This window comes from Onychostruthus taczanowskii, unplaced genomic scaffold (genome assembly GCF_017590055.1).
Source record: "Onychostruthus taczanowskii isolate IOZ18803 unplaced genomic scaffold, ASM1759005v1 scaffold4, whole genome shotgun sequence".
NCBI classification, from domain to species: domain Eukaryota; kingdom Metazoa; phylum Chordata; class Aves; order Passeriformes; family Passeridae; genus Onychostruthus; species Onychostruthus taczanowskii.
This window is the reverse complement of record NW_024501459.1, coordinates 22,816,277-22,842,982: the sequence shown is the minus strand read 5'-3', so window position 1 is coordinate 22,842,982 and position 26,706 is coordinate 22,816,277. Positions and strand designations below refer to the sequence as shown.

Sequence of the window (26,706 nt, the reverse complement as noted above, 5' to 3'; positions counted from 1 at the left end):
AGAACTTAATGTTGAATTATGTAGAAAAGGAAGGAAAGAATTTTCTTATTCATATTCTCAGTCACACTTTAACTTAGCATCTGAGCATGTCTATAAGATGGTACTATTTCAAAATCTCCTTTTTGCAAGCAGCTTCAAAAGCTGTTTCATGGAAACAAGAAGCCATCAGAGCTGTGGGAGGGAAATATGTGATTTGTTTCCAGAGCCAAGTGTGGATAACATGTAGAGAGACTACAAACCTATACAAAAATGCAGTTTTCAACTTCCCCCAACTGCCTGCACTTCTTGAAGCTTTCAGGAACAATTCTATTAAAGAGCTACTTTAGGGATACTACTGGGATTTTATTATATAGCAGTGACAGTATCACAAATATTCATTTAAAAAATTAGAAATTTAATAACCTTTCCATGCACAAAATCACTGCCAAATTAGCAAGAATATTTAAAAAAAATCCATTGTTAATATTGGAAATAGGGTTTTCCTGTTCACAGACTGCATATAACAATAGAAGCATAACTAGTCAATAATTTGATTGCACAGGCAACCACTCACCATGTGCAAAGAGGAGAGTTTCTCTGTGTGTTTTGGAAAATGCAGATGACATATAAAACCATGTTCAGAGATTCAGAGCACCCCTCTCAAGCAAACCCCAGTTAATCTAGAATGGTCGTGAAAATTCAATAATCTCATTCTCCAATCTCATCTCCTTCTGACATTGTTTTTCTGACGTATTCTGAAAAACCCAATTATTTTTCTCTAAATCAAGTCAGTCCAGGAGGGGTTATTTGATTGAAGGGATGGAAAAACATTGTGGTACCAAACTTCAAGAAACCTTGCACAGTATTTATCTGGGAGGCAGCAAATGAACTCGTACAGTGAGCAAGTGCAGAGCATTCCATAAGGCGTACCCAGGCTCTAAGGATGAGTTTACATCCTGTTTCAAGGATCACTGGTCTAAAAATCAACATAACATTGCATCCCAAAAGTATTCTATAATAATATTTTAAAGAAACAGCTCAAAATCTTCAAGTTATTCCCTTCTGTATGAAAATCATATTTTAATTAATCAAGTGAATAGATTTTTTTCCAATATTTAAACAGTAATATTAAATATTTTAATACAAAAAAGAGGCTGACTTATAAGCTACTGTACTGTGATGAATACAGCTCCTCTTCTAGGTGATAAACCCTCCACTGTTTTTTTTATTAGCTTTATTTTTGCCCATTTGACTTTTTTATTCTCTGAATTAAATTACAAACCATTTTGACTAGATTTGGGTTTTAATTCCTTTTGATACGTTTTTGTAACATATCTTTAGGAAAAATTAATTATTATTTTTATCTTCTGAAATTAAAATATTATAATCCTTTGAAAAGTATTGTCTTGCATTCCATATGATCACTGACCATCACATTACTGGTCTCTTAAGAAATATTTATATTTTCTGTTCGATATTGCTAACAAAAAGCAGCTGATTTCTCAAATTCTTTGTATTACTGTTAGAAACCCCAAACATGTGTTTTGGTGTCACTTGAAGAATAACCTGAGATAGCTATCTGTAAAAACATTCACTTCAAATAGTCCTATATTCCTCAAGATCACAAAACATATCTGTATTACTCCTTGGTAGATGCAATTATAAAATAAGACAAAAGCTAGCATTATACCTCTCATTATAAAGTGCAGAAATTTCAATTTGGTGCAAAAGAGCTGAAATATTTAAAAATTAAAGTTAATAAATACTTTTTGTTTTGATTTTCTAGCTGAAGAGAATGAGGTGGAAAAGACCAATAATGTTTTTAATGTAACAAAGTCATTGCCACAATTAATTCAGTAAAATTAACTACATTGTTCAATTATTGCTGAAATTCTTTTACATCATTAAAATTCACAGAGGTTGCTAAAGCTCTGCTTACTGTTTGGGAAGTTCCATTAGGCAAAACATTATTCATAGTCAGATGTGCCTCTAAACACAAAGACTGATTTCATACATGCCGTCCTAATAATTTTTTCTTTTCTTTTTTACCAAGTGTCTCAGAAGGTTGAGCAAAGAGAAAACAAGAACACAGTACTAGAATATACTTTTGTTACATGTGTGAACTGCACTGTATCCAAAGGGAGCATTACATTAATACTGAGCTGAAATTATCTATTTTTATTCCTCTTTATTCAGCAGCAAAAATGACCAAGTCTGCTGATGGATTTTTTAAAAAGATATTTAGTACTTAAAGAATTCACTAACATAACACACAAAACAAAAATATTTTTATTGAAAAGCATAACTAAACTCTTCAGCTACTACATTATACATTTTCTCACAGATTTTTTCAGATTCCCTCCTGGCCAACACACTCACTGGACAGTTTTGCCAGCCTTATGTGCACTGATATTTTATAATGTATGTCATGCGACCAGTGGATAAAGGAGAAATGCTAATCTCTGGGATTAGGTATGTAATTTATTTTAGCAAACTACCAGACTGAAGTTACTCACGTTGATGCCTGTGCAGCTGTTCCTAATTCCAGCCAGGTGCTTACCTCTCTCTGTCTGGGGAGTAGTGGTCGTCTACAGCTCGGTGTCTGTCCATGCGGCTCAGGGTGTTGTAATGCGCAGCAGTGGATCGAGTCCCTCGCAGTCCCTGATCCACATTCCGACTGAGGAAAAAAAATATCACAGGCTGAGTTTTGCCTGGATGACATCCTCTCACTGGTGTCTACAAACAATTATCAGCAATCATGCTGGTAACAAGATCTGTTAGCTGACCAGACTTTTCTATGCATTGGAAATAAAATAATTTTAAATCTTACAGTAAAAAAAAAAAAATTCTCATTTAGCAAATGGTGCCAAGTCCATGATAGGGATAGAGTTTTCTTTTTTTGTTGCAATGTGTTTCTTCTAGAAATAACAGGAAAGCTTTTCCATTTCCTTCACTAAAAATGTTAATCTTGCACAACATTTCATTAGTCTTTCCAGACTTAAAGCAAAAATTCATTTCTGATGGAAACTTACACTGTAAATAATTTTTCATGAGTTCTTGATTTTGGCTTTACTATAAAGACGTAAACTGTAGTAAGACACAATGGGGACTTGTGGCTGTTAGAGTAGAGTGCAGTCTGCTGAAAACATGGTCATCTGAATTTAAAAATAGGACTGTATGTGGTACCCACTTAGTGGGTTAGTGCAGGCTTGGGTAAAGATCACCTGTACTAATTGAGACCAAAGCTTTACCTATGGATTGTTTTACTTAGTTTTTCTATCAATACCTACTGACACACACTTTACTTTTATGTGCTCTGTAAAACAAATCCACAAGAATAGGAAAATAGGAGACCATGGTTAACTGTAATAATTATTGGATAATGAAAACATAATTGTTTTGTATCGATTTGAAAATAACAAACTGGATGCTTCCTTCCACACAAGTTAAAGACCAATAAATTCTTCTGTCTCCTGTCCTTTACTGCAATCTGCTCTAGTGTGGGCCTCAGTTTCCTTTATTTTTTTAGTTTTATATCACTCAGTTTCCCTTTCCTTTCTTGTCACTTTGTCTGCCCTTTCGGTACCCGTCATACTTAGTCATTTACCACTTTCTGACTAGTGTTAACTTGTACATGTATCCTTCACAGCTGCTGCCATGACATTATTTATTTCTGCATATAAGTGCTATAAGGATGTTTCATTACACATAAACTTTTGCCTTCAACTCTACCTCATTTGTCATAAAGCATTTTCCACTCTGGCATTCATGAATCCAAATACTGGGTTTACTCTGGCTAGTAAAGAGTAACAAGAGCAGTAACAATATCTTGTCAGCTACCACGCAGTGGGACTTTGGCGGAGTTCATTAAAAAACTAATTAGGATTGAGGACTGCAAAATGGTTTCTAAAAAATAACAGCAACTTCTATGGCCCAAAATCTCCTGGCTGCAGAGGTGTCAGTAATGGGAAATCTCTGGGCATGCAGAATGCTCACTGCAGTTAGGACATCTATAGACTAGCACGTGCATAACAAATCCACCTGAACAGGGTGCAAAATGTAATTGATAATTCTTGTAGATTTCCTGAGTAGATCTGCATTTTCAGTAGAACTAAAAACGATATTTCTGTAACCCATAGCTTATACTTTTCTTCTGCAAATCCTCAAACTCTCATAACCCAATTTCCTTAGCTCAACAAGTCCTCAAAGAATTTGTTTGGTGCGTGGGCAGGGAACTATTACTCAAATAATGCATTTGATTCTGACATTGTAGGAAACAGCTGCAATAAATTCAAAACTATATTTAAAAATTTAGCTTTAGGAAAGTTAAAAAGCAAGAGATTTTGTACATGTAAAGAAATCCAAGACTACAAGAAAATTAGAAGTAGATTGTTCAATGGTGTTAAACAAGCGTTAATCACCAGCTTGGGTAAAAGTTCTGCCAAAAATGCACCCAGCATGCATGCAGACAGAAAAACATAAAATCACAAACATACACACAAAGAGATTTTGCTCATATTTATGTCTATATCCAAGACAAATAACCTCTAGAGATTCAGCATAGCAATTACTTAGGCTGAAATCAGTATATTAAAAATCAGAATAGGTCCCTTTGTGTCTACCACTTATATCTCATTTCAAGTCAGGCTGACTTGGTTTTAGATGGGTTTAGATTTCAAGTAGAAACACACAGTTTCTGCCTCTTAGCTGTATGAGATGATGGGAGATAATTTGGAATCCTAATATCTCACTAATGCAAAAGGGTATCATATAGGCTACATCCATTAGAGGAAATGGTAAGTAAAAACATAAGTAAAACATTATGAAGTCAAGAGAATTTTAACTTAACAAAAAGAACAAAGATTGTAGAAAGGAAAGCAGAACACAAGAGAGTCAGGATGTCTGAAAGAAACTGAGAGGAACATGGACCTGCCAAGGAAATATGGGATAACAGACCTTCAGTATCAAAGGGGAATTGTGAACTTTACGGGCAAAAGGGAAAACTTCCACTTTCACTTCAACTGAATTATATCATCTGGAAACCTACCCATACATAGCAACAAAAGGGCTGGAAAACAGGTTTCATTCCCATTTACATCTATCCTTCTGCTTCCTTTATATTAAGAAAGCTTATCTTGCAGAGTACTAAAACAATTATTATGTGTTATCCAAAAGTACTAGCTTTTGGAAGAAATTTCCTGGTCTAATTTTCTCAAGATAAATACTTATCAGATATCTGCCAAGATCAGGAGTTGATATCTTTCACTACAAAACTGTATGTCTGTCAGTTTATTCTTGATGATATAGAAGTATGAAAGAAATAGTAGAAAGGAAGATACTCTGGGCAGCAAGGGAGGCTCCCCAGAATCCTAATTCTACAGAAATAAAAGGGTTGAAAACATTCACTGTCATATGAATGCTAAAGAAATATCTAACTATCACATACTATAAAACACGGCACCTGTAAATAGTTCTAGGAAATGAAAATGTGGAGAGATATTTTTCTTGCCTGTACTGTACTGAATTTTGATTAAAAACTAGATATAAATAGGCAGAACTAAGAGACAATCATGTAATCATATACTAATAATAATAAATAATATAGTAATAATAAACAATAAATAACATAGAATTATATATAAATTAATATAATTTATATATTTATAATTAGGTATCATGTTACATTTTCATCTATTATTAAATTTATATATATTTATATATAGGCACATCACTATAATGTAAAATACCCATCATTAGCTTTACATAATTTTGTAAGATATAACCAATTCATTGCCATTTTGAAAGTCTGGAGATTACTTCCAGCATTGGTAGAAGATCAGTACCAGTTTAATTTACATAACTGCACAGTTCAACAAGAGTTTACCTTTGGGGGGGAGGGACACTGGGAGACCACGATCTAGTCCGTCCTATACTATCTCCACGGTGAGGGGACCCTGATCGAGAACAATGGTTAGATGACATTACTTGCTCTGGCACTGACAGTGTTGAACTTTGAAGATCTCTCCCGTTATGTCGGTAATCTAAAAAGAAATGCAAATATTCAGTGAATCTGAAGTTGCACTTTTCAACTTCCTGCCGTATCTGTAGTAGTGTGAAACTCAATAAAAGATGGGATTTGATCAAGAATGTTATCGTGTGTTCTTGGGTTTTATAGTAAAACATACTTATGTAAAGTTGACTCCTGTGATACCTTATATATGTACAACTACAGTTCCCATAGTTATACTTTAAATGTATAGAAATTAATACCATGCACCAAACTGAAGACTTACCATTTACACTTAATATGATGTATTAATAATAAAACAAATTAAACTGATTTTTCTTTATAATAAAAACCCTAATTATGGCATTTTAAATTAAAATTATATTGCAAATGTTGTGTATAATATTTTTCAAACAGAAATGTCCATAATTAAAAATTAATCCAAAATTTAGTTTACAAATTTGGGATAGGAAGCTACTGTGGAGTTAAATAATGAGATTGGATTCAAGACAGATTTGTATTTCAGAAATAATTAAAGTAACAATGAATCAATGACATCAGATTTCACTCACAATTCTGAATTTCACTCACAATTTCTTCACAAATAGCAAGAACCCTGGCCTAATCGTAAATAAGCCTAATAGAAGGCATAAATGGTCTAAGAAATGCCTCCAAGTTACACTGGAGTAGAACGCAACCACATGGACACTTAACACAGGTTTTTAATAAAAATCTGTTTAAAAAGCTGGATGTATTAAAAGTGATGGTCTTAATGTAATTGAAAAAGTTGAATTCACTGTTCCATGGTGCAATACACTCTGAGGAAAAAAAAATGCTAGATATACAGCAATTTTAAGTAAGTCTCCCCAAATTTTGTAAGGATTAAATTAAAACACAATGATAAAAAATTGAAGACTTGCAATTGTTAACCTGATTACAATGCTTAGCAGGAATAGGTCTTCAGAGAGTTCCTGGTGGCTATGACAATTGATATAACTGATTTCTTTGTTCCAAAGACAGTAACCAAGAGAAGAATACTTAGAGAGATCCACCCGGCACTGGAAAAATTCTTGCTCATACAACTGTTATACTTTTCCCATGAGAATCTTCCAAGAGTAGAATAATCTTCTGCTCATGATTTTCTTATTTTTCTTCCTGGAAAATGTTCATTAGGACCTAAACAAAACCTTATTAATTCATTCCACTTTATGGTTCCAAGTATGTTCAATACTTTCAACTGAGTACTCATATTCACTGCACGGCCTTACAACCAAGGATATATATAAACAATCCTAATTTGTAAACAACTTCTTCCCCCTATGTTTAGGTGTAAACTGCCTTTTGTGTATCTGGTATGCATACATGGGGGGGGGGGGGGGGGAAGCACATCACCATCACATTCCACTAATATAATGATGCTGAGGATGACATAGTCTCTCCTCACTACACCACAGTCAAATCATGTAATGTGTATCTAGCTAATGAAGTCAGTAATGAAATACTGACTTTTATCCTACATACAAAGTAAATTTATTATTATAAGCACTGTCAAAACATATAGGGGCCAGTGCAACATAATTCTGAGATCACCAAAGGCAAAACAGGGGATATTTGATCTGTGTTTGAAACAGGGTGTTATTTATCTCCTACACTAAAGTGTAGGAGATAAATATATTTTATCAAGTCAGTCTGGAAATCAATACACTCTTCAATTCTGCAATTCTTTAACCAGACGTAAAAAAGCTAAAGTAACAGCAGTGGAGAGCCCATCCTGCAGCAGATCAGCAGCCCATCCTGCCCATCCTGCATCCTCCTGGCAGGACCTGTGGACTTGTGGAGAGAGAAGCCCACCCTGGGGCAGGTTTGCTGGCAGGACTTGTGACCCAGCCTGGAGCAGTTTTCAGGGGCTGCAGCCTGTGGGAGGGACTCATGCTGGAGCAGTCTGTGAAGAACTGCAGCCCATGGAATGAACCGACATTAGAGAGGCTCATGAAGGACTGTCTCCCATGAGAGGGACCTCAGTCTGGAGCAGAGGGATAGACTGAAGAATTCTCCCCTGAGGAGGAAGGAGTAGCAGAGATAACATGTGATGAACTGACTGCAACCCCATTCCTGTCTCCCCGTGCAGCTGAGAGGGAGGAGGTAAAGAACCAGGGGGAAAGTTAATACCAGAGAGAAGGAAGGGATGGGGGCAAAGCTTTAAAATTTCAGGGGGTTATTTTCTCATTATCCTACTCTGATTTTATTGGCGATAAAATAATTTCTCTGGTTGTCTGTTTTGCCCATGATCATAACAGGGAGTGATCTCCTCCTGTCCTTATCTCCACCCCAAGTCTTCAGTTATATTTTCTCTCCATGTCCAGCTCATGAGGGCGGTGATGCAGCAGTTTTGGCAGCCACTTGGCACCTAGCCAGGGTCAATCCACCACACATAAATGAGCAGCAAGTTATTATAAACTTCTAGATAGTGAAATAAAAAAACTCCATTATTTACAGTACAGGAACAGTAAGAAATATTGTCTTATTATCCTAATAATGCATATCTATTGACAGAAAAGATAGAGATGGTTCTTTGTATTCTCCATACACAAGGATAACTTGTTGCATTTGGAGATGGAAAACAATGTAGAGTAGTAAGATGAAGAAATAAGTAAATCCTTTGAAAAATCAGCAGTTTCTATGTACAGAAGTATGTACCTCAAAATGAGGGGAATGAGCAATACTGTAAGATTTGCTAGGTGAATAAACACAATGAAGGGCAAAGTAATCGATTAACAAAACACGAAAAAAACCCTCCTTTAGAATTCTAAAAAATGCTAAAAAAGACTGAAAAACTTCTAGAAGTGAGAACAAGTAAATCAAAATTACTGAACTTATTAAATCTGCACATAGAAACAAATTAATTACTTTGGAACAAAAAGCCTTTTCCAGCTTTAATTTGTTATTGTAGTCGACCAAATGAGCAGTATTGTTGCAATAAATCAAAATATATGACTTTGTAATTAATTGTCAAGTCTAATCCTGATCAAATATGTGCTTTACATTAATTTTGAGGTAGTCATGCATTGCTTTCTGGTAACTAACAATGGTACTGCTTCCTTATGACAATAACAAAGGCAGAAACAATCAGCATTCCTAGCAATTTAGGTAAATTTTGATAAATTTTTGCTATTTTTTTTTAAGAAAACTAGAGGGTTTTTAGCTGTGATCAAAGAAATAGATTAATGTTGTCTAATAATATTATTGCCAAAAAAATTGCCATGCATAATTCATTTGCCTTAAACAAAGATAATTATATTTACAAACTTCTCTTTTTCCAACAGGTCACACATTGAAAAGCAACTGTTCAAGTAAGACAACCCACTAACTTGGGTTAATGAGGTAATTTCAAAGTTATCCTTCAGTTTTGTAGAGTTAATGTAGCTCTGATTTAACTGCCTGTACTGTAGGTATAATTTAACTTCCAATTTTAAAAACTATTGCACATCCTGGAAATAAGGTTAGAGAAGTAAAAAACACTTTCTTGAAAGAAATTATAGACAAAAAAAGACAGGTCATAAGGGCAGTTTGACCAATGAGTTGCTATTGATCAAAGCAGATATTTATAGCAGTAGTAAAAATAGGATAAACATTATCCTGCTTGCAGCTATAAATATTGAGTCATTACCATAGAATCAAAGGCTCTATAACTATGGCAAGCCTCTTAAATCAACGTAGAGAGTACACAAAACCTGATAATCAGTGTAGAGATAATCAGTGGTAACTGTGAGCTGCAGACACCTAAAAGACAGACACATGACAAAGACAACTGCAAGGCCACCACCTTCTTTTGTCATGGGAAGGTTTCATTAAAAACTGACACATATGAAAAGAGGGATTTTACAAAGCACACTAAATACAGCTTCTTCAGACCTGAAGTTTTAGTTTTATCCGATTTAAGAGAGACTACTAATATATTTGACTTAAAATATTAATCCACACAGTATCGCTGTACTGTGCTAATATTATGCTATGCAGGTTACATGTTCAGTAAATACTGATGATTGAATTGTTATTAAATTATGAATCTCTCGGGTCAAAATTGCAGAAAATCACAAACTTCCAAATATTAGGTTCACATCAACATCCCTAAAATAGCCCTGAAAAGAATTAACGGAAGTGTACTAATGAAGATTTTAATTTAGACGCCTTGCTGCTTGATTTACTTGAAAGAAACTCTTAGTATGAAAACCGTTCTAGAAAGGCAGTACTGGAATGGCTGCTCATCACAGGCAACGTAATTGACTTGTTTCTGACACTGATGTTAAGTGATTTTTTCTCCACTTTAACATCTGTATTTGATTGAAACATCAAGCTTTCAGATATTTAACTTTTTAATAGTCACAGTGGTTGGGCTTTGAACAAGCACTAATTAAAAACAATTATATAATCAAACTGCCAGAAATGCTTAACATACCAACATTTCACATATGGGCACTTTACCGAGAGTTCAGTTCTTTCATACAAATATGCTCAGCTTCTGGGGTGATTTGCACATCTAAATGAAGAAATTAGATGTCCTCTAAAAAAATTGCTGACAGTCACTGATCAAATAAATTGAATTATTGATATCTGAATACTTTATAAGTTGGAGATACATTATGAATTGCTTTGGGGAATTTTTTTTGTATTAAATATTATTCTGCAAATGTGGGAAGAATGAATGTACAGTAAAAGGAACCAGTAAACATTACAGCAGGAACAACTGGTTACTTGCTGCATAGCAACTCAGTTCCTCACAGGTATATTTAGCTCTACAGCACTAATTGTATTTATGGGCCCATTACACTTGAGACAATTCTTTTCTTATGGAAAAGCATTCCCACACAGTAACCAGAGCTTGCTGAGCTTTCAGTGCTTGATATGCAAAGCTTGGGGGAAAAAACCCCAAACCACCACAGGTACTATAAAGATGTTTCTTCTTAGTTAAGCGCTCATCCATGTATATTTGCATCTGTCCAGCAAGTCCCCTCAATTAGCCTCATCTTCACACTGTTGATTGGAATTTATCTGTCTTTCTTGCTACATTTCCTTTTTAGAAGTGCTCTTCTAAATTACCACAAATGCAACCCACCGCAACGAGTGACCCCCTTTGTGAGAAGTATCCATTGAGAGCATCTCTGATAGGAATGCAATATCATTGCAATTTTCATTGTCTGTTAATGCCTTTGTCACTCCACAGATATAGGACTGTGGTAAAATATAAACTAACACACCGAGTTCATATTTCCTTAACTTTCCTCAAAGAGAGTGCTCTTGATAATTAGTAATAATCTGAAAATAAAACTTGAATCAAGTTACATCTTTACTTTCAAAGTGAAGTGATATAGCTTATATTTAAAAATAGTCTTGCCTAGTTTTGACTAGTTTAAAGAAAAGCATTGAGAGAATTTGTATGTTTGAAGAGAAAGATGATTTGTCAGCTGAAGAATTTATTTTTTTAGATAATAAAAGTATTACATTCAAAATTTAAATAAGATAATGAACATGTAAAATGGAAAGTATATATTAAGAAAGAAAACTAAAAATGAAAGAAAAGCTTGAAGAATTATAATAATGTGTAAAGAACTTTAGGCAAAATGTTGTAAAAAATATACAAATTATTTGTTTCAAAGAAAGGAAAATGGGTAAAGATCCATTGATCTAGGCAGTCAGCATAAGGACTATTTAACATGGCTTGAATTTCAGTTTGGAAGAGGGATTTTTGTGATACACAGACTAACATTCTTAATCAAGAGAGAACCCAGAAAGAACAGATTTTAGAGCAGGGCACTTGGTATCAACATGCAATAAAATAAAAACCTTGTCAGTGTTTACATCTGAAGTTACTGGGCTTTTGGGTCACTATGGGCTCCCATTTAGGGCTAGCTGGTAATCTGGTAATACAATGAAATCTGTATTTTAGTAGGGATAGAAGTAATCCACTCTATGTGCTAATGCTGTAAGATGTCTTTCTATAGGCTGTTGGTTTCAATCTGTAACCAAAGTGTGTTTTCTGCATCTGCTTCGAGAAGCAATCACCACAGGATTCAGGAATAAAAATTCAGCTCATGTTATCAGCAAATAGAGAAAAACACATTTCCTCTGCAGCAAAGGCTGCAACATGACAGTGAAAGTATTCTTTTGAAAAACGGATTCTTCAGGTGTTTTGAGAGGTGAAGCAAAAATGGATAATTTCTTTTTGTTCTTCAAACACAGAAATATTTTTGAAGGTTCAGTAATAACTTCTGTACTGATGGTTACTATTTTTTCCTAATTTACATGGACCTAACTGTCCTCTGAATAAATATCTTCTTTGTATTCTTATTTCTTCCTGAAACATACAGCTATCTTCTGCATAATGATAAAAAACTTATCACTATAAATGTTTTTCTTCTCAAAGCTGGAGACTGCATTGTTTTACTGAGAAAAGGTCTTCTCTATAATAGAGACTTGTAATGCAGTCTATGTAGAATCCATTGCCTTACATTCTTCCATGATTAATTTGTTGCTTCTGTTGAAACATATCTCAGATTGCAAGTGTTTCATAATACATAATATGTTGTAATGCAGATGAGATATTGGAGTAGAACTGAATTTTGGACATTATTATCTTACTTAACATTTTAGTGTTACAAAAACAATAGGTGAAAATTTTATGATTAAATAATCTTGACAATGCATGTCTCTGCTCATAAAGTCAGACCCAATAGGTTGCTTGTATTCTCTAGGTTCAACATACCCCAGAAAGTATCTGGGAAGAAAACTATTTAGAAATTATAGTCCATATTCCTTGAATTTGTTAACTGCAATGCATGCTTAACTTTGGACACTAGAATGAAAAAAAACCACCCAAAAAGCCAACCTGCCTTTCACTGAGTTGTATTCATTGTTATAATATAAATGATTTTTTGTAAACATTTCTGGCATTAAAAAAAAAATCAATATAAAAATACTGTATAGCTTTTATTGAAAAGGATGTAAGAACATTCCAAAGGGCAGGTGTAGATGCTGGTGTACTTCCACAAAGAACTTCTGGTGACAGACAACTTTGAGGGCGAAGGTTTATTGTTCAGGACAGCAAAATAAATGCTTTAAATTGTTTGAGAGCTATGTATAACCAATCTCTAGACATAACCAGAATGGTGTTCATTCCACTATCCTATGGTAAGATTAATGCCAACAAAGACAAAATATTAATAGAGACCTTTCCAGCGTTTCCAAGAAGAATGTACATTATATTTGAAGAGACCTATTTTAGAATCCAGTAAAAACTTGCTTTTTAAATACGTAATATGCTATAACTCTTTGTAACAATTACTGTTGGAGAATATATGTGTAGCCAGAAAAAAAGACATTGAAGTTTTTCAATCTGTTTATCACTATTTTTTTAAAGGCCTTTCCTGTTGACAGAAACAACAGACTGAAGTTTAATACATTTGTCTAAGCAGGCTAAGATCCAAGACACAAGACATGAGAGATTTGGTAAATAATTTTTCCAAGAGCTCATAAAATCACAGAATGGTTTGAATTGGAAGGGAACTTTAAAGGACATCTAGTAAACCATTATGAATAAAAGAAAATTGAAGAGGAGCAAAGAGATAATTTTTATTCTTCTTAAAGGTTTTTTAGTTCACAGGTGTGATACTAGGAATTAATTTTATGGAAAGGATCACTGAGAGTACTTGAAAGATGTTGGCAAGCTTAATTCATGTAATGCACTATTTATATAGCAGACAGAAGAATAGCAAAGTGTCATGTTAAATAAAACCTGAAAATACAAAATGAAAGAACTGGGGTAAGTAAGAAAGGAAGCAAACAAAGAGAGACAAATGTTTTCATGCAAACAGTGCATATTTAAACCAAGATGTTGATGAGTCTACAAACAAATAGAGGAACTTAAAACAATTGAGGGAATGATAAGGAGAGTGGAGGGTAAGACAAGACTAAACCAGAAGACTTACAATCATAGTGGCAGAAGCACAAAAAAAGTAAGGCACTAAATTAATATTTCAAAACCTAAAAACTATCAAATTTTCCTACCTGCAGAGCCAGGCTGAATTAAAATGCAACTAAGGTATAGAAATGTTCAGCAAAAATTCAATAGCTTAAAGATCCTAAAAAACTAAAGGTATATCAGAAACTCAGGTAAGGGAAGTAGGCTCACTCAACTGTAAAGACCATCATTTTACAAGTTGTCAAAAGATAAATTTATTGAATCAAATTTGTAAATCTAGGTGTTTCATACGAATCCTGCTGATATTCCAGCACCTGGTCAAAACAAAACCTGCAAAACTTGGTATCCTTTTCCAGAATAGGAAAAAAAAAACCATCACTTTCAAAATGATGCTATACTGGGCACTCTAGAAATGTATCCATTAAATGCTGTTATTTCCTACCTTTATTTTTAAGCTCCTAAATTAGATTGATACATTTTTAATTTAACTGACCCACAGCAATATGAAAGCCCTTATTTTTGGGAGGACAGGCAGTCAGAACGCCTTAGAGACTACTAATTACAGACCGAAAGCTCATCAAAGACTGAAAGTACAGTAAATAGAAACTAAGGGCTTCTGAGGATGGCTGCCTCTTTGGTTCCAGTACTTCACACCACTGGCTCTCTGTCCTTCCTCTCTTCTGACTGTAATAAAGGAAACAGGGGAGCGGGAATATAAAACAGCCATAAATTTTCCTTAATAGATTTCTAATTAAGGTAATAATCTGAACAAATAGCCTGTTAATGTTTGAAGATAAATGTTTTAAGGAACACAGAAATTTCAGCGGTTTTGCAGGTCTAGTGTTCTTTTTTTTATCTTGTAAAACTCCTGGAACCTTAGCACAAATATGACCTGCCCTGTTTAAATCATAAAGTCTGTAAAATTTTATCAGTTTATAAGAAGGGCTTTTTCATAAAATTTATATGCTGTTTACTATAAAAAAAATTAAGTAAAAGATATCTCCTTGTCCTTGGAAGTGCAAGACCCATAGCATGGAATAGTAACATACCAGGGTCAAAAATTAAGCACAGCCTATGAGCTAACCATGAAATAGCCTGGAAATAAAAGCATGACTATGTAGACAAAATAGAAATGCATCTCAGACTGGTAATAGATTTTAAAGCAGAACTAGGCCAACTCATATAATTAGATAGTTCACTAAATGTCCGGATTGATCAATACTTGGCTTCACACCATCTCGCAATATTCAGGATTGCCTACCTCACTCTTTTTATTCACTCTTACTTCCAAGGTGAGCAGTACTGCTCTCATTCCTCTTTCTTGTCTCCCCTCCTTAGCCTCCAGCAGAAGATGCTGTACCCCATGTGCTGATGGGTGGCTGCGTGGCAGGAACACGCTTTGACTGACCTGAGCGGATCATGCTCCCACAGCTGCTGTAGACCAGACAGATTATTCTGCTCAGCCTTTCCCAAACCCCACTGTCTAACACTGGAGCTGGACCTCACCCAAGAGAACCAGCAACTGTCCAGCACAGAAAACCCTGAGTGTTAAAAATCTCAGAAGAGCACCAGGGTAACAGAACATACACTGAGTGGAGTACCCCACTCTGTGCTGATAGCGTCAGCCCTCAGTGCTGGTTACAGGTGGCACAGCTGCCTCCTTTGGGTTGGATACTGGTAAAAATCTTCCTGAAAGAGCTGTCCAGCAATGGAACAGGCTGGGAAGGGCTGGAGTCACCACTCCTGCAGGCATTTAAAAGACGTGTGGCTGTGGGACTGAGGGGCAAGGTTTAGTAGTGAACTTTCCAGTTCTAGCAGTTGGACTTGATCCAGCCTAAAAGTGTCCATGATTCTATAATCTTAAATATATTCTCTGTTGTAGTAATGAAAAGCATATGGTTGTGATTTTAGTGTTTTCAGCTATAAATATTTTTTATCTGGTATTATCTTTTCTCTTAGAAGGGGAGACATACTCTTTGACCATGATAACTTTTTTCTCAAATAGGCTCAATTACAATACTTAGTGAAACAGATTATCTGCTATCTCCTGTCCTGCCTTAAATGTTTCAGACCTTTGGTAGTGTTATTATTCCATTATGAAATTTTACAGGATATATCAACATATGTCTGTCAAAAAAAAAGAAATTAACATTTCTGGACATTTATTAAAAACACTACCTATGCTATATTTATCATTATATAAAGGCAATAAGAACATTCACCCGCTGACTTTTTTTCCCCCATTAGTAATTTTTGAGATTATACATTATATTTATTTTGCGTCTCTTAGAAACATATATACTTAATTTCCACTTACTTTTCATCAGAAAAACATTGCAAAATTCATAATAAATTATAAACAAGAAATATTTCTACTGAACTTGGAGAAGTAAATTTAAACATCAGTACCTGAAACAACACCAATTCCATCATCACAGTCATAATCAGAGACTTCGCTGTCACTGATTCTTTTGGATCCTGGAAAAAGAAAAGACATGCATCATCTTCCTTACTGTAAGTTACGACTACCCTCTGTCAATAATACATAAATTAATGTATGGATTTCATACTATACCATGAAGCATTAACATCAGCATATAAAAGTAATTATTCATGTTATAACTGCTGAACATATATGACCGCACCAATTATTTTAGTTAAATCTTTAATGTAATATAAAATGAAATGCTGAAATACATCTCCACAATATGGCTCTTATGAAATATTTTAATATAGTTTATATTCATTCCATATACGCAGATATTTGTATTCATTCTGTACAGAAACTGGCATCACACTGTTCATCTTCCAAGTTTTCATATACAAGGCACCATCCCTCCCCAAAGCCTCTGAATAACAGAAAGATTATTAATAGCAATAAAATTAAATGCATGTAGTACTTTCTTCAAGTTCTTAATAAGGATTATCAGGAGAAAAGGAAGCTTCACACATGTAGTGTGCCATGGAACACAAGCAAGCTATTAAATGTATACCTGCCAAAATATCTAGAGCTGAGTTTGCAAAAGCAAATTCCTCTTCCACAATTAGAACCCAAATGTAGGTCACACAGGAAAAGTAAATATGCAAGGTTTTGCATATTTTTCAGCCTAAATTTACTTCAGTCTTCTGTGGCATATTTAAACAGCATTTGATTGCTGATATCAGGGTTAAACACTGGCATGTGACTGATAATTATTCATTTACTACTTTTAAATGTGAAAAATTCCCTGTTTTTCAGCAAGATGGTGTGTCTATTAAGTTTCTGGCCATCTAAAAAATGGGTAATTAGGAGGCAGAAACTTTGATTGTCACCCCACCTCCAATCACATGCAAGATTTTTTTTTCCCTGCCTCAGGACAATTTTTCTGAAAAATGCAGACACAAAAATATTAGTAAAAAACTTGGAGTAAACCTGAAGAGGTGCAGGACAAAGCAATCTCAACACTCTATCTGAGCAACTGGCACAGAAGGCTGTCTACCCTCCTTTCCCAGCAAAAAACTGGGAGATCATGTACTGAGAGTGGTTTTGTCAAAAATAAAGAGTTTTCAATTTAAAGAAACTTTAGAAATTATTTGAATTATAAGAACTGCTGTCATTTTAGACTGTTGAACATCTGTTTACCTACCCACTAGAGGATAGTGGAAGGTCTTTCTTTAGCAGAAAGAATGTGTTTACAAGATCTGAGACTTCTCCTAAACCATCCTGTTTACAATAAGTAATCAACTTATTCTCCACAAATTCATATAATTTCATTTTTTGTCACAGTATTCTCTTGGCCTCTGTAATATTCTATGTCAGGAAATTTTGCAGTTGGAGTATGCATTGTGTGAAATCAACTTCCCTACATTTTATTTCCATTATCTCATTTCCAATGCTCTCCAAGCTTTTGTGTTCTGAGAAACATGAATCAGCATTCTGTTTTCTGCTATAGTTATCTCTTTGGTTTGCATTTTTTTGAGCTGAAATATCATTCTTTGATTCCTTCATACATGTGAACCTTTGAATATTTCTGATTGTTCCTGCTGTATTTGTTTGTATATTTTCAATTTCTTCTGTGCCTTATATGAGAAGTCAGAAGTCACTGCAGCAATTAAGATGTGGGGTGTATGAATTTGTAATCTAGACTGCAGACTATTTCTTTGAGGATAAAAATTTCTCAGTTTAAAATTTATTCAACTAAAAAATGGTGCAAGTATGATACGTACTAATTCTTAGAAAACAATTTAGCCTGCCAATCCATTATGCAATTTCAGTAAAGAAATTTTAATTGTCTTTATTTAATTGAACTAAAGGTTCACAAATAGGAAATTAAAATTAGTTCAGTGGAAGTCATGCAATTCTCATATAGAAGCTCAATTTATTATAAAATTTTAGAAATAGCCATGCTACAATGGGTAGGGTACAAGAAACAACAAGTAGTCTTTCTCTAAAACAAAAAAATACAAGAAAGTGTTGACGATTAGCACTCAAGAAAACCTAGAAGATGAGGGCTGAAGTTAAGGAAAAGGTTTCAACCTCCTCTGATTTTCTTCTTAAGTATAGTATTACAAAGACCCACTCTCTCTTTTTTCCCAAAGAAAGCATCCATTCCACCTGTGGTGCTGTCCCTGTTGCCATTTTCAGGAGAAGCCTCTAATGGTGTAGTGATACAAGTGCCAGTGAGCAAGAAGGATTAGTCTCCTTTCCTCTTAGCCACTGATTCAAATGCAGGTCCATTAAGAGAGGACAATATTTGTGACCAAGCACTAAGCAAGAGAGCCCTACTAGCTGGCTGGGCTGTGGCTGGGACCTGAAGGCAGAAGCCCCCAAAGGGAGTGCAAAGCAGTGGGATTCTGTCTTTGGGTAGCCCTGACACTGATCTTGCAGTGGGTCTGTGGCTGCAATTAATGTTCCTCAGGCCCTATCAGAGAGGGGATTGTGGCATGGGAAGATGGGGGCAATTGAGTTTGCTGATGCTCATCACGTGGCTGCTTGGAAAGGTTTTCATCACGAAAGATGTGAAAAGGCTGAATCAACTATGATTTGAATAGATGTCATTTACTCATCAACGAATTCATTCTTATGAATGAATCTAATTAATTACAACTGAGGTTGCTTTTTATTTATGTTTATATTTACAGCTAAGTGCATCTGCTTTAACATATTTTTAGAATATTATATTCTGTATTCAGGAGGAGATATTTGCATCTTTGAGGATGAAAATAGTCAGCTGTTGTCACAGTGGGCTCTACACTTCCCAGCTGTGTAGCTAAAATTATATATTGTTGTAGTCACAGGATACATCTGGCAGAAAAGCGAGATTAACTTCAACAGAGCACAGGCATAAATGACAGGGTTCTCTCTCTCTTTCTCTCTCTCTGTCTTCTCAAGACAAATCCACCTGTTCCAGAATCTCCTAATACCTCAGCTCCACATCATCTTCCAGGATCTAGAGATCCGAGCTTCAGGGAAGAGCCAGTGCAAGAGAAAGTGAATGGGCCAGGATTGAGACCTGCCCAAAGGATGGGAGTAGAAAAAGAGTAAAAGCAAGGGAAGAATCAGATTTCAGAGATTTCTCAAACTGTCTTTGCCACTGAAAAGAGGAGAGTCTCTTGTAACACTTGACATCCTTAAATATGAAATCTTGATCTGTAAAATGAGATATGAAACTTGTTCTGCTCAGATCATCCATTCTATCTCCTCAAGCAGCTACAAGTCAGCTCTAACTAAGAGCTGGCTTTAACAAGAGCTAACCAGAACTTTAAGCAGACTTAAGCGAAGTCTGGTTTTACAGACTTAAACCTATTGAAAAAAAACAGTGTTTAAGTAATATTTTTCATTTTCTAACAAATGTAAATTTAAATGATAGTAAAGATGTCAGAAGAAATTTAAATCAGAATTAATGACTTGGTCTTATCTTTGGCAATCAATTTTTTCAGGAAGGGGAAAGGAAAACAATGCTATGTCAATTAAATGCGAAATGTCAAGAACTACTGCCTGGAATACATAATTTCTGCAAAGAAATCAAGATTATACATATTTAAAACTTCTTCCATTAACTTCAGAAATGGAACAAACTAGAAAGTACACAGGTCAAAGCCTTTTATTGGAGCAAGTATTTGTAATGTCAGTATAATTGCTAGCAGATTAGTTTAATATTTCTTGGAGTTTTTACAAGAGTAATTTCATCTGCTTTATATTCATTTTAGATGGTACTTTTCTTTTTAATCTATTGACAATGTAAATGTGAAGATTTAGACATGTGTCGCACCTTAGCCATGTCTTTTCAAAGTAGTACTTCATTAAGTAATTTGGACCACTGATTACAAAAAAGAGAAAGAACAATTCATGTCTTATAAGTGAAATGGGACACTTGAAGGCTCTTACAAATTATTGCAAATTAATATTGTGAATGAAACTGTTACTTAGTATTTAGTTAATACCTTAAACTCTTTGACATATACATTATAAAATATGGTCCAAAAATCAAGAGCAAGGAGTTTAAGTCCATTCTTACATAAATTCAGAATTCAGTAAAAATCTTATATTCCAGGATACTGTATACATTAAATGAATGCATTGGTGCCAATGGTTTGCCTGTAGTTAACTTTTTCTTTGATGCCATTCCACGAGAACGTAGTTTATTTATAAATGTATTTTGGAGGTATTATTCACCTTTTGTCTGATAATCCAGTAGTAATAGATGGTAAATACAGACTTTCAAATCCCTTCCACCCAGATTAAGAATTATTACAGTTATGGACTGAAGGCAAAATAGATCCCATGCTACTATAACCCTCAAAAAATGCCTTAATTCAGCATAGCCCCAGGGAAATCAAATTTTTTTTTTTATTCCATTTAGCAAGTTTGGGTTTAACAGCCTTAAGCTATCAATAAAACTTTTCAGGGGAGAGTTGATATTGGGGACACTGGAAAACCTCCCCATCAGAACTTGCCAAAGTTCAGCATCCTCCTGCCCTTCCACACCTCTCTACTCCTTCCCTGCAACGCTGCTCAGGCTAACACCTCACCCAGCTGTTCTCATGACACCTCTGTGAGAACACGTGCACAGCAGAACTGGAAGTTCACAGCACTTTCAGGGGTGGGGACAAATCCTGTCACCTAAAAACCATTCGGACTTTTATTTTCTATTTCAATTTAGCAAATACTTTCTATTTAATTTCTTACTATTTGCATTTTTACTTTCTATTACATGGAAAAGGAATTTATAATACAGTAGTTTCTTAGTATAAAACATTTCCATTTTTCATCCTCAGGGATGAAGTAATGTAAAGAGAAAAATGAGGTGTTTCATTCAATTTCATTAATAAAATAGTTATTTTTTTGTAAATTTTTCATGGGATGCAGTGTTAGTGGCCATGGAAAACTTTAACAACTTCTAAATAAAAATAATATGGGGACAATTTAAAAAATGTTTACAGAATATTCTTTGGTTTTCCCAAACCTGCCCATGCTTAAAAAGCGTTTGGACGATGTATTTAATAACATATTTAGCTTTTGGTCAGCACTGAATGGTTGGGCTCTTGGACTAGAAGATTGTGGTAGGTCCCTGCCAGCTGGAATATTCGATTCTATTTCACCAGAATCACATTTCCCTCCATAACAACATTCTAAATAATTGGAACTCTCCCAGATGATTGAAACAATATGCAAATAAAAATATTTACTTACAAAGCAACCAAAATCTGTGGAGGGTTCCAAAAAACCTTCTGCCTTCCATACGACAACAGAAGTTGGCACACAGCTTTTCTTCATCATTTTATTAATATGCAGAGGAAATAATACAAAATACCTTCTGTGCTTAATACTTTCCCCACAGACATTTCTGATAGACCTCAAGAGAAGACTAACATAGGAGGTTCAAAGCTCTACTAAAGTGCATATGACCAGCCAACAAAGTTATCAAAATGAACTAGGACAGGTGATAGAATGAGAAATAAAATTAGTGTGCATCAGCCTAAGTAGAGAAGAAAGTGCCAAATTTATGGCTCAGGAATTCTGTGCTTTTCTTGTGGAGAAAGAAAAAAAAAAAAAAAAAAAAAAAAAGAAAAAGGAAGCAGACCAGGCTTCCAATCCTGTCCCTTACAATGCAGGAAGCTTTTACAAGGTTTTGTGGACTCCCTGGGGCAACCAAGGGTAGTGAAGCATGCTTGCAGCTCCTTCCCTGGAGCTCACAGAAGGCCTCCACAACCACTTAAAGTCACTTAGCATTGCCTGTATTTCTTCTGTATTCAGAGCTGACATATAAGCACCCCCAAAAGAGTCTCATAACAACTGTTTTAAGAATTTGCTCTCTGATATTCATCCTGCCTGTGCCCAAGGGTCCTTAGTGTGAGCTAATTTCTCATGCAGTTCTGCTGTCTCCATGTCAGTCTGTCACTTTATCATCCTGCACATCATAGTGGGGTTTAGAGGCTTTCAACCAACTACAGCTACACTGACAGAGGAGGAGTATAAATAACAAATTCTATTAAGTTCCTACAGGTCTTTGAAAATGCTCAGAATAGGAGAGATGAGAAAGATAAAAGAGAGATATACCACTTCTTGATAGAAGAGAGAGATACAAATTGGAAGTCCTTAATCAAAAAGAAACTTTATCCAGCTAAAATTTGCAGCTAATCCATGTGTATGCAGGCCCACAGATGCCACACCAAACTTGGTCTCTCCGCTTGTGAAGATATTGTAAAACATGAGAAGAATGTGGGATTATTTCAAGAGAGAAAGGAGTAGAAGAAATATGGGAGACTGACATTAGATGTAATGGAAAATGGATTTTATTAGTACTTTTCTCAAGAAAGTTCTGCCCTAAGGGGGTTTTGTTTCTCTCCATCATGGTATGGATCTATTTTCATAACAATGTGTCATTTTTTAAACATAACTAAAAGATAATTAGTTGAACCAATTCTCAAAGAGATTCCAATAATTAAAACTGCAAAAACTGCAAAATGTCCCAAATGAAATGCACTACAAAATTTAAGTTGGTAAAAACTGAATGTTATTAATTTACTTATATTTAATTAAAGCAAACTCCTCAGATGGAGCTGGATTTGTAATGAGGATTTATATCAACAAGAAACTGTAAAAATATATATCAGTGTAAATACTGATTTTGCCAGTACTTCACTTATCCCATGTCTGTATTTTAAAAATACTTACACTAGTTCTCAAACAGCTGTAATATAATAGCATTCCTTTAAATCCAGTTAAAGCTAGATAGCATTTTCCTAGTATAGTTAATAAAGCTCACTACAGTTTTCCTACCATAGCTCTACCTAAAATAAAGGCAAGCAAAGCAAGTATGGTGTTACAACATTGCTCCAATACCAATACTGAGACATTAAGAATAGAGAAAGAAAGCCAACAAATGACTTATTACTGAAAAGCAGACAAGAAAAGCCAAAGAACTTTTATGCAATTTAGTATCTGCACAATAGGTAGCAAAAGCACACCAATAAAATATCAAATTAAATTTTGCACATATATGGAAGCAATTAGCATTTCTGGCATGCTGAAAATTTACCTGAATTATATGAATATAAGCCTTTATCTGGAAAAAAAATATTGAAATGAAGTAGCGTCAGGGAAAAATACATGAACTATTACATGTAACAGGGATGATTAGAACCTTAAACTTTTTTATAATTGCTGCCAGAGACGGAAAAATTTGATAGTGTAGGCCAGACTCCTTCAAAATTATAAAACTCAAGCAGCTAAGAGAAATTAAACCACAAAAATTCCAATCACTTCTGGATCAGCAACCACAGAGATCTAGTACAGCAATTTCAGTCATTTCCAATTTTGAAAGACAGTTGCATATTTTGCTATCAGTGTTTAACTTTTTAAGGGCAAATTGTATATTCTTCTAGGCATACAATCTGAGCTGCTACCCTTAAAAATATTGCACGCTTCTGTTGGCACTGCAGCACTAGCAGAACTTTCCCAAGATGTAGTTTTCAATCCTACTTTAAATTTAACAGACTCTGAAATGATGTGCCAATCTTCTCCCTCCTGCTAGGTCTTGACCTGGCAAACATGTACATACATGAGAACCTTAATTACGTACTGTTGTTACCACTGAATTTTAGAATGAGCTCAATGATTAAAATCTTGCAATACCTGATTTATTGTTTGCATTCCTTAAGCCTGACTGATTTATGCGTTTTAGCTTTCCAAACAATCATACCAAGTTTTCTAAACTGAACCAAAGAATAGGATGTGGATATCTGGACAATTCTGGAAACAGCAAATGTTGATTGCATTCATGGATTTTGAAATGTGACTTCCAAAAGATGTCATAATACAAAGAAGGCAGGAAGCCAGAATAACATTAGTAATACCTGGTCATTAGCAAGATTTTGTGAATATTTTTATTCCTTGTAGTTGAAAAGCTCACAGACACTGTATTAAACAGAAAAGAGTGCCAGTCTGTAAGTAAATGATGCACCTCAGATGATATGATATGACAGTGTTAGAGAAAATTTCCATTTCTTGCCAAATGGTGCTGTTAATGGATTCACTGGATGACTAAGTGCCTTCTGGCAAGTCACACTTTTTCTGACATCCAGGTACTAACTATTTGAATATATGGATCATATTACTAATTCACCTACTGCTAACAATTTCTAGCCCTCTATATTTTCAACTTTGGTTTCTTGATAAATATAATACATTTTTATGTCTCAGACCCAGAATTCCATTAAGCAATTTAATTTCAAAGTGAATTATAGGGGCTTTTTCAGCATCACTTACAACCTTTTAGATGTGATTTATTGTGTAACTTCTCTAATATTTGTATTCCTTAATACTAATCTCTTCTGGTTATGAACTTCATTAAAAATGACAATTATTTGGCTACAAAATTATGAAAAATGCAGTTTAGAGACTTGGCCTAGTTTACAGGTGTTACCTGAACACCAAAGGTGGAAGCATGCCACATGCCCACCAAAAAAAATCTATTAACACAGGCTAGAAATTATTCATGCAGTTAAAACTCATGGGCTTTCTGAATTTAACTGCTGGATAGATCTTCAAAAGCATAGAGCTTCTTGAAGAGCACAAGAATATAAAATTAGTGAGATTATAATGAGATTGAGGACTAGGAAAGCAATATTTGTTTCTACATGGTCACAGCACAGAAAGGAAGAAGTCAGAATAGTATTAAAACCATCTGAAAACTTCACTAACTTAATTAAACAACAGAAGAGTAATTTATTAACATGATTTTATCAAGTATCAGGGAAATGAAGTAATTCTCTTAAACTGCTTCAAAACAGGTTTTTAGGTATTTTTATAGTTTAATTACAATTTAGTAAATTAATATCCTAAATGAGTTTCTTTTATTAGAAAAAGAAAAATATTTTGACATTTTAAGGCCTTTTTAGACATCCCTGTATCATGTTAAATACCTTTTATTTAAAGTATTTAATAAACCATAGATGTACAATAAAATATAATAAATAAATAATAGATGTACAATAAATACAATAGTGGTATATATATCCATATTCTGTGAATAAAATATCAATGCATGCAAAAAAAGATAACATGCTTAAGGTTTGTGCTCCATTCAAAGAAAGAGAAAAAACTAAGGAAGAAGCATGAAAGAGAAAATTAATTGTCATTTTGTCTCTCTAGGGTAAAATTCATGTAATAAATTAATCATGGCCTGTACCACTGACCATAAAATGCTCCATATTATAATTTGGAAAAAAAGTCTCTGACACGTGTGTCCATTAAGTACAATTCACTTACCTACTAGTCAGCAGCATTATTATCATTTCCTGAAGTCAGGTTCAGTGACATTCATTGAAAATTATCGTGCTGACTTCCCCAACTCACAACAAACTAACAGGAAATTGCTGAGACAGCAAGACCCTGATCCTGCAGTAAAGTGAGCCTCTACAGAGCTCAAGGAAGTGAATAATTTTCATTGGCCATCATTTCACAGGGGCTTATATTTCACAGATTAAAGTTTCAGATACATTTGTAATTAATTATTGTTAAACTTTAATGATTTTGGTACTACAAAATGTATATCTTGATGTTCAACAATATAGACTTGATAGCTTTACCATTTAAATAATGGAAGAGGGGGATTAAGTTAACAGTTATGACATTCCTCCTTGATCAGATGGTAGAGCCACAGAATGTTCAAAAACTAAAAATTGTCAGCATTCAGCAATTACAAGTTCATCTGAAAATGTTTTTCAAAACTTAATAAGTAATGGGATTATCTATTTTTTAATTCAGTCTAGCAGTTTGATTTTTTCTAGTCAGATTTAATAATTTTTATCATGTTAAGGTCTCAACATAGCTGCAGAAAATACAGTCTAATGGAAAAATGTACAAAGTAAAAAACTGAAAAGATGACAAAATTTTTCATGTTACTCAAAACATTTTGTTTACACATTATAGATTTTCTTTATTCCCATCCAAAGAATGAATAAAATTTGAAAAAAAAATAAAGATATATATAGCTTTTTGCACAACATATGCAAATTTTTTTAGATTGCAACCGTAGCCAAATTTTGCCCCAACAGTTTAAATTCTCATTACTGTAATTTCTCTCCCTCCAGATTTTTAAGGACCTGGTAAATCATGAAATTCAATGAATGGAGTCATTGATGAATTTCATTCTAAAAGTGATGGAATTCCATTTACAAGAAAACTACTCCAAAGACTATTTACATTTCTTTTAATTTTGATTGGTTTTTTCTGGTCTTCTGATCCTGGGAAAAAACCCCA

The 26,706-nt window shown here is 34.4% G+C and overlaps 1 protein-coding gene across 35 annotated transcripts in view; it reads right to left on the bottom strand.

Moving 5' to 3' along the window:
- Positions 1-26,706, bottom strand: part of RIMS2 (regulating synaptic membrane exocytosis 2) — a 447,681-nt gene that overhangs the window by 157,070 nt on the left and 263,905 nt on the right. For 33 of the 35 annotated variants that reach the window (XM_041412624.1, XM_041412613.1, XM_041412620.1 and 30 more), the window contains 3 exons: positions 16,371-16,439; positions 5,864-6,020; positions 2,540-2,656 (listed from right to left, as the gene is read on the bottom strand). In XM_041412624.1, the coding sequence (XP_041268558.1) occupies positions 2,540-2,656; positions 5,864-6,020; positions 16,371-16,439 (343 nt within the window). Of the gene's footprint in view, positions 1-2,539; positions 2,657-5,863; positions 6,021-16,370; positions 16,440-23,482; positions 23,510-26,706 lie in introns of all 35 variants that reach the window. The other 2 variants (XM_041412610.1, XM_041412614.1) reach the window with 1 other exon arrangement.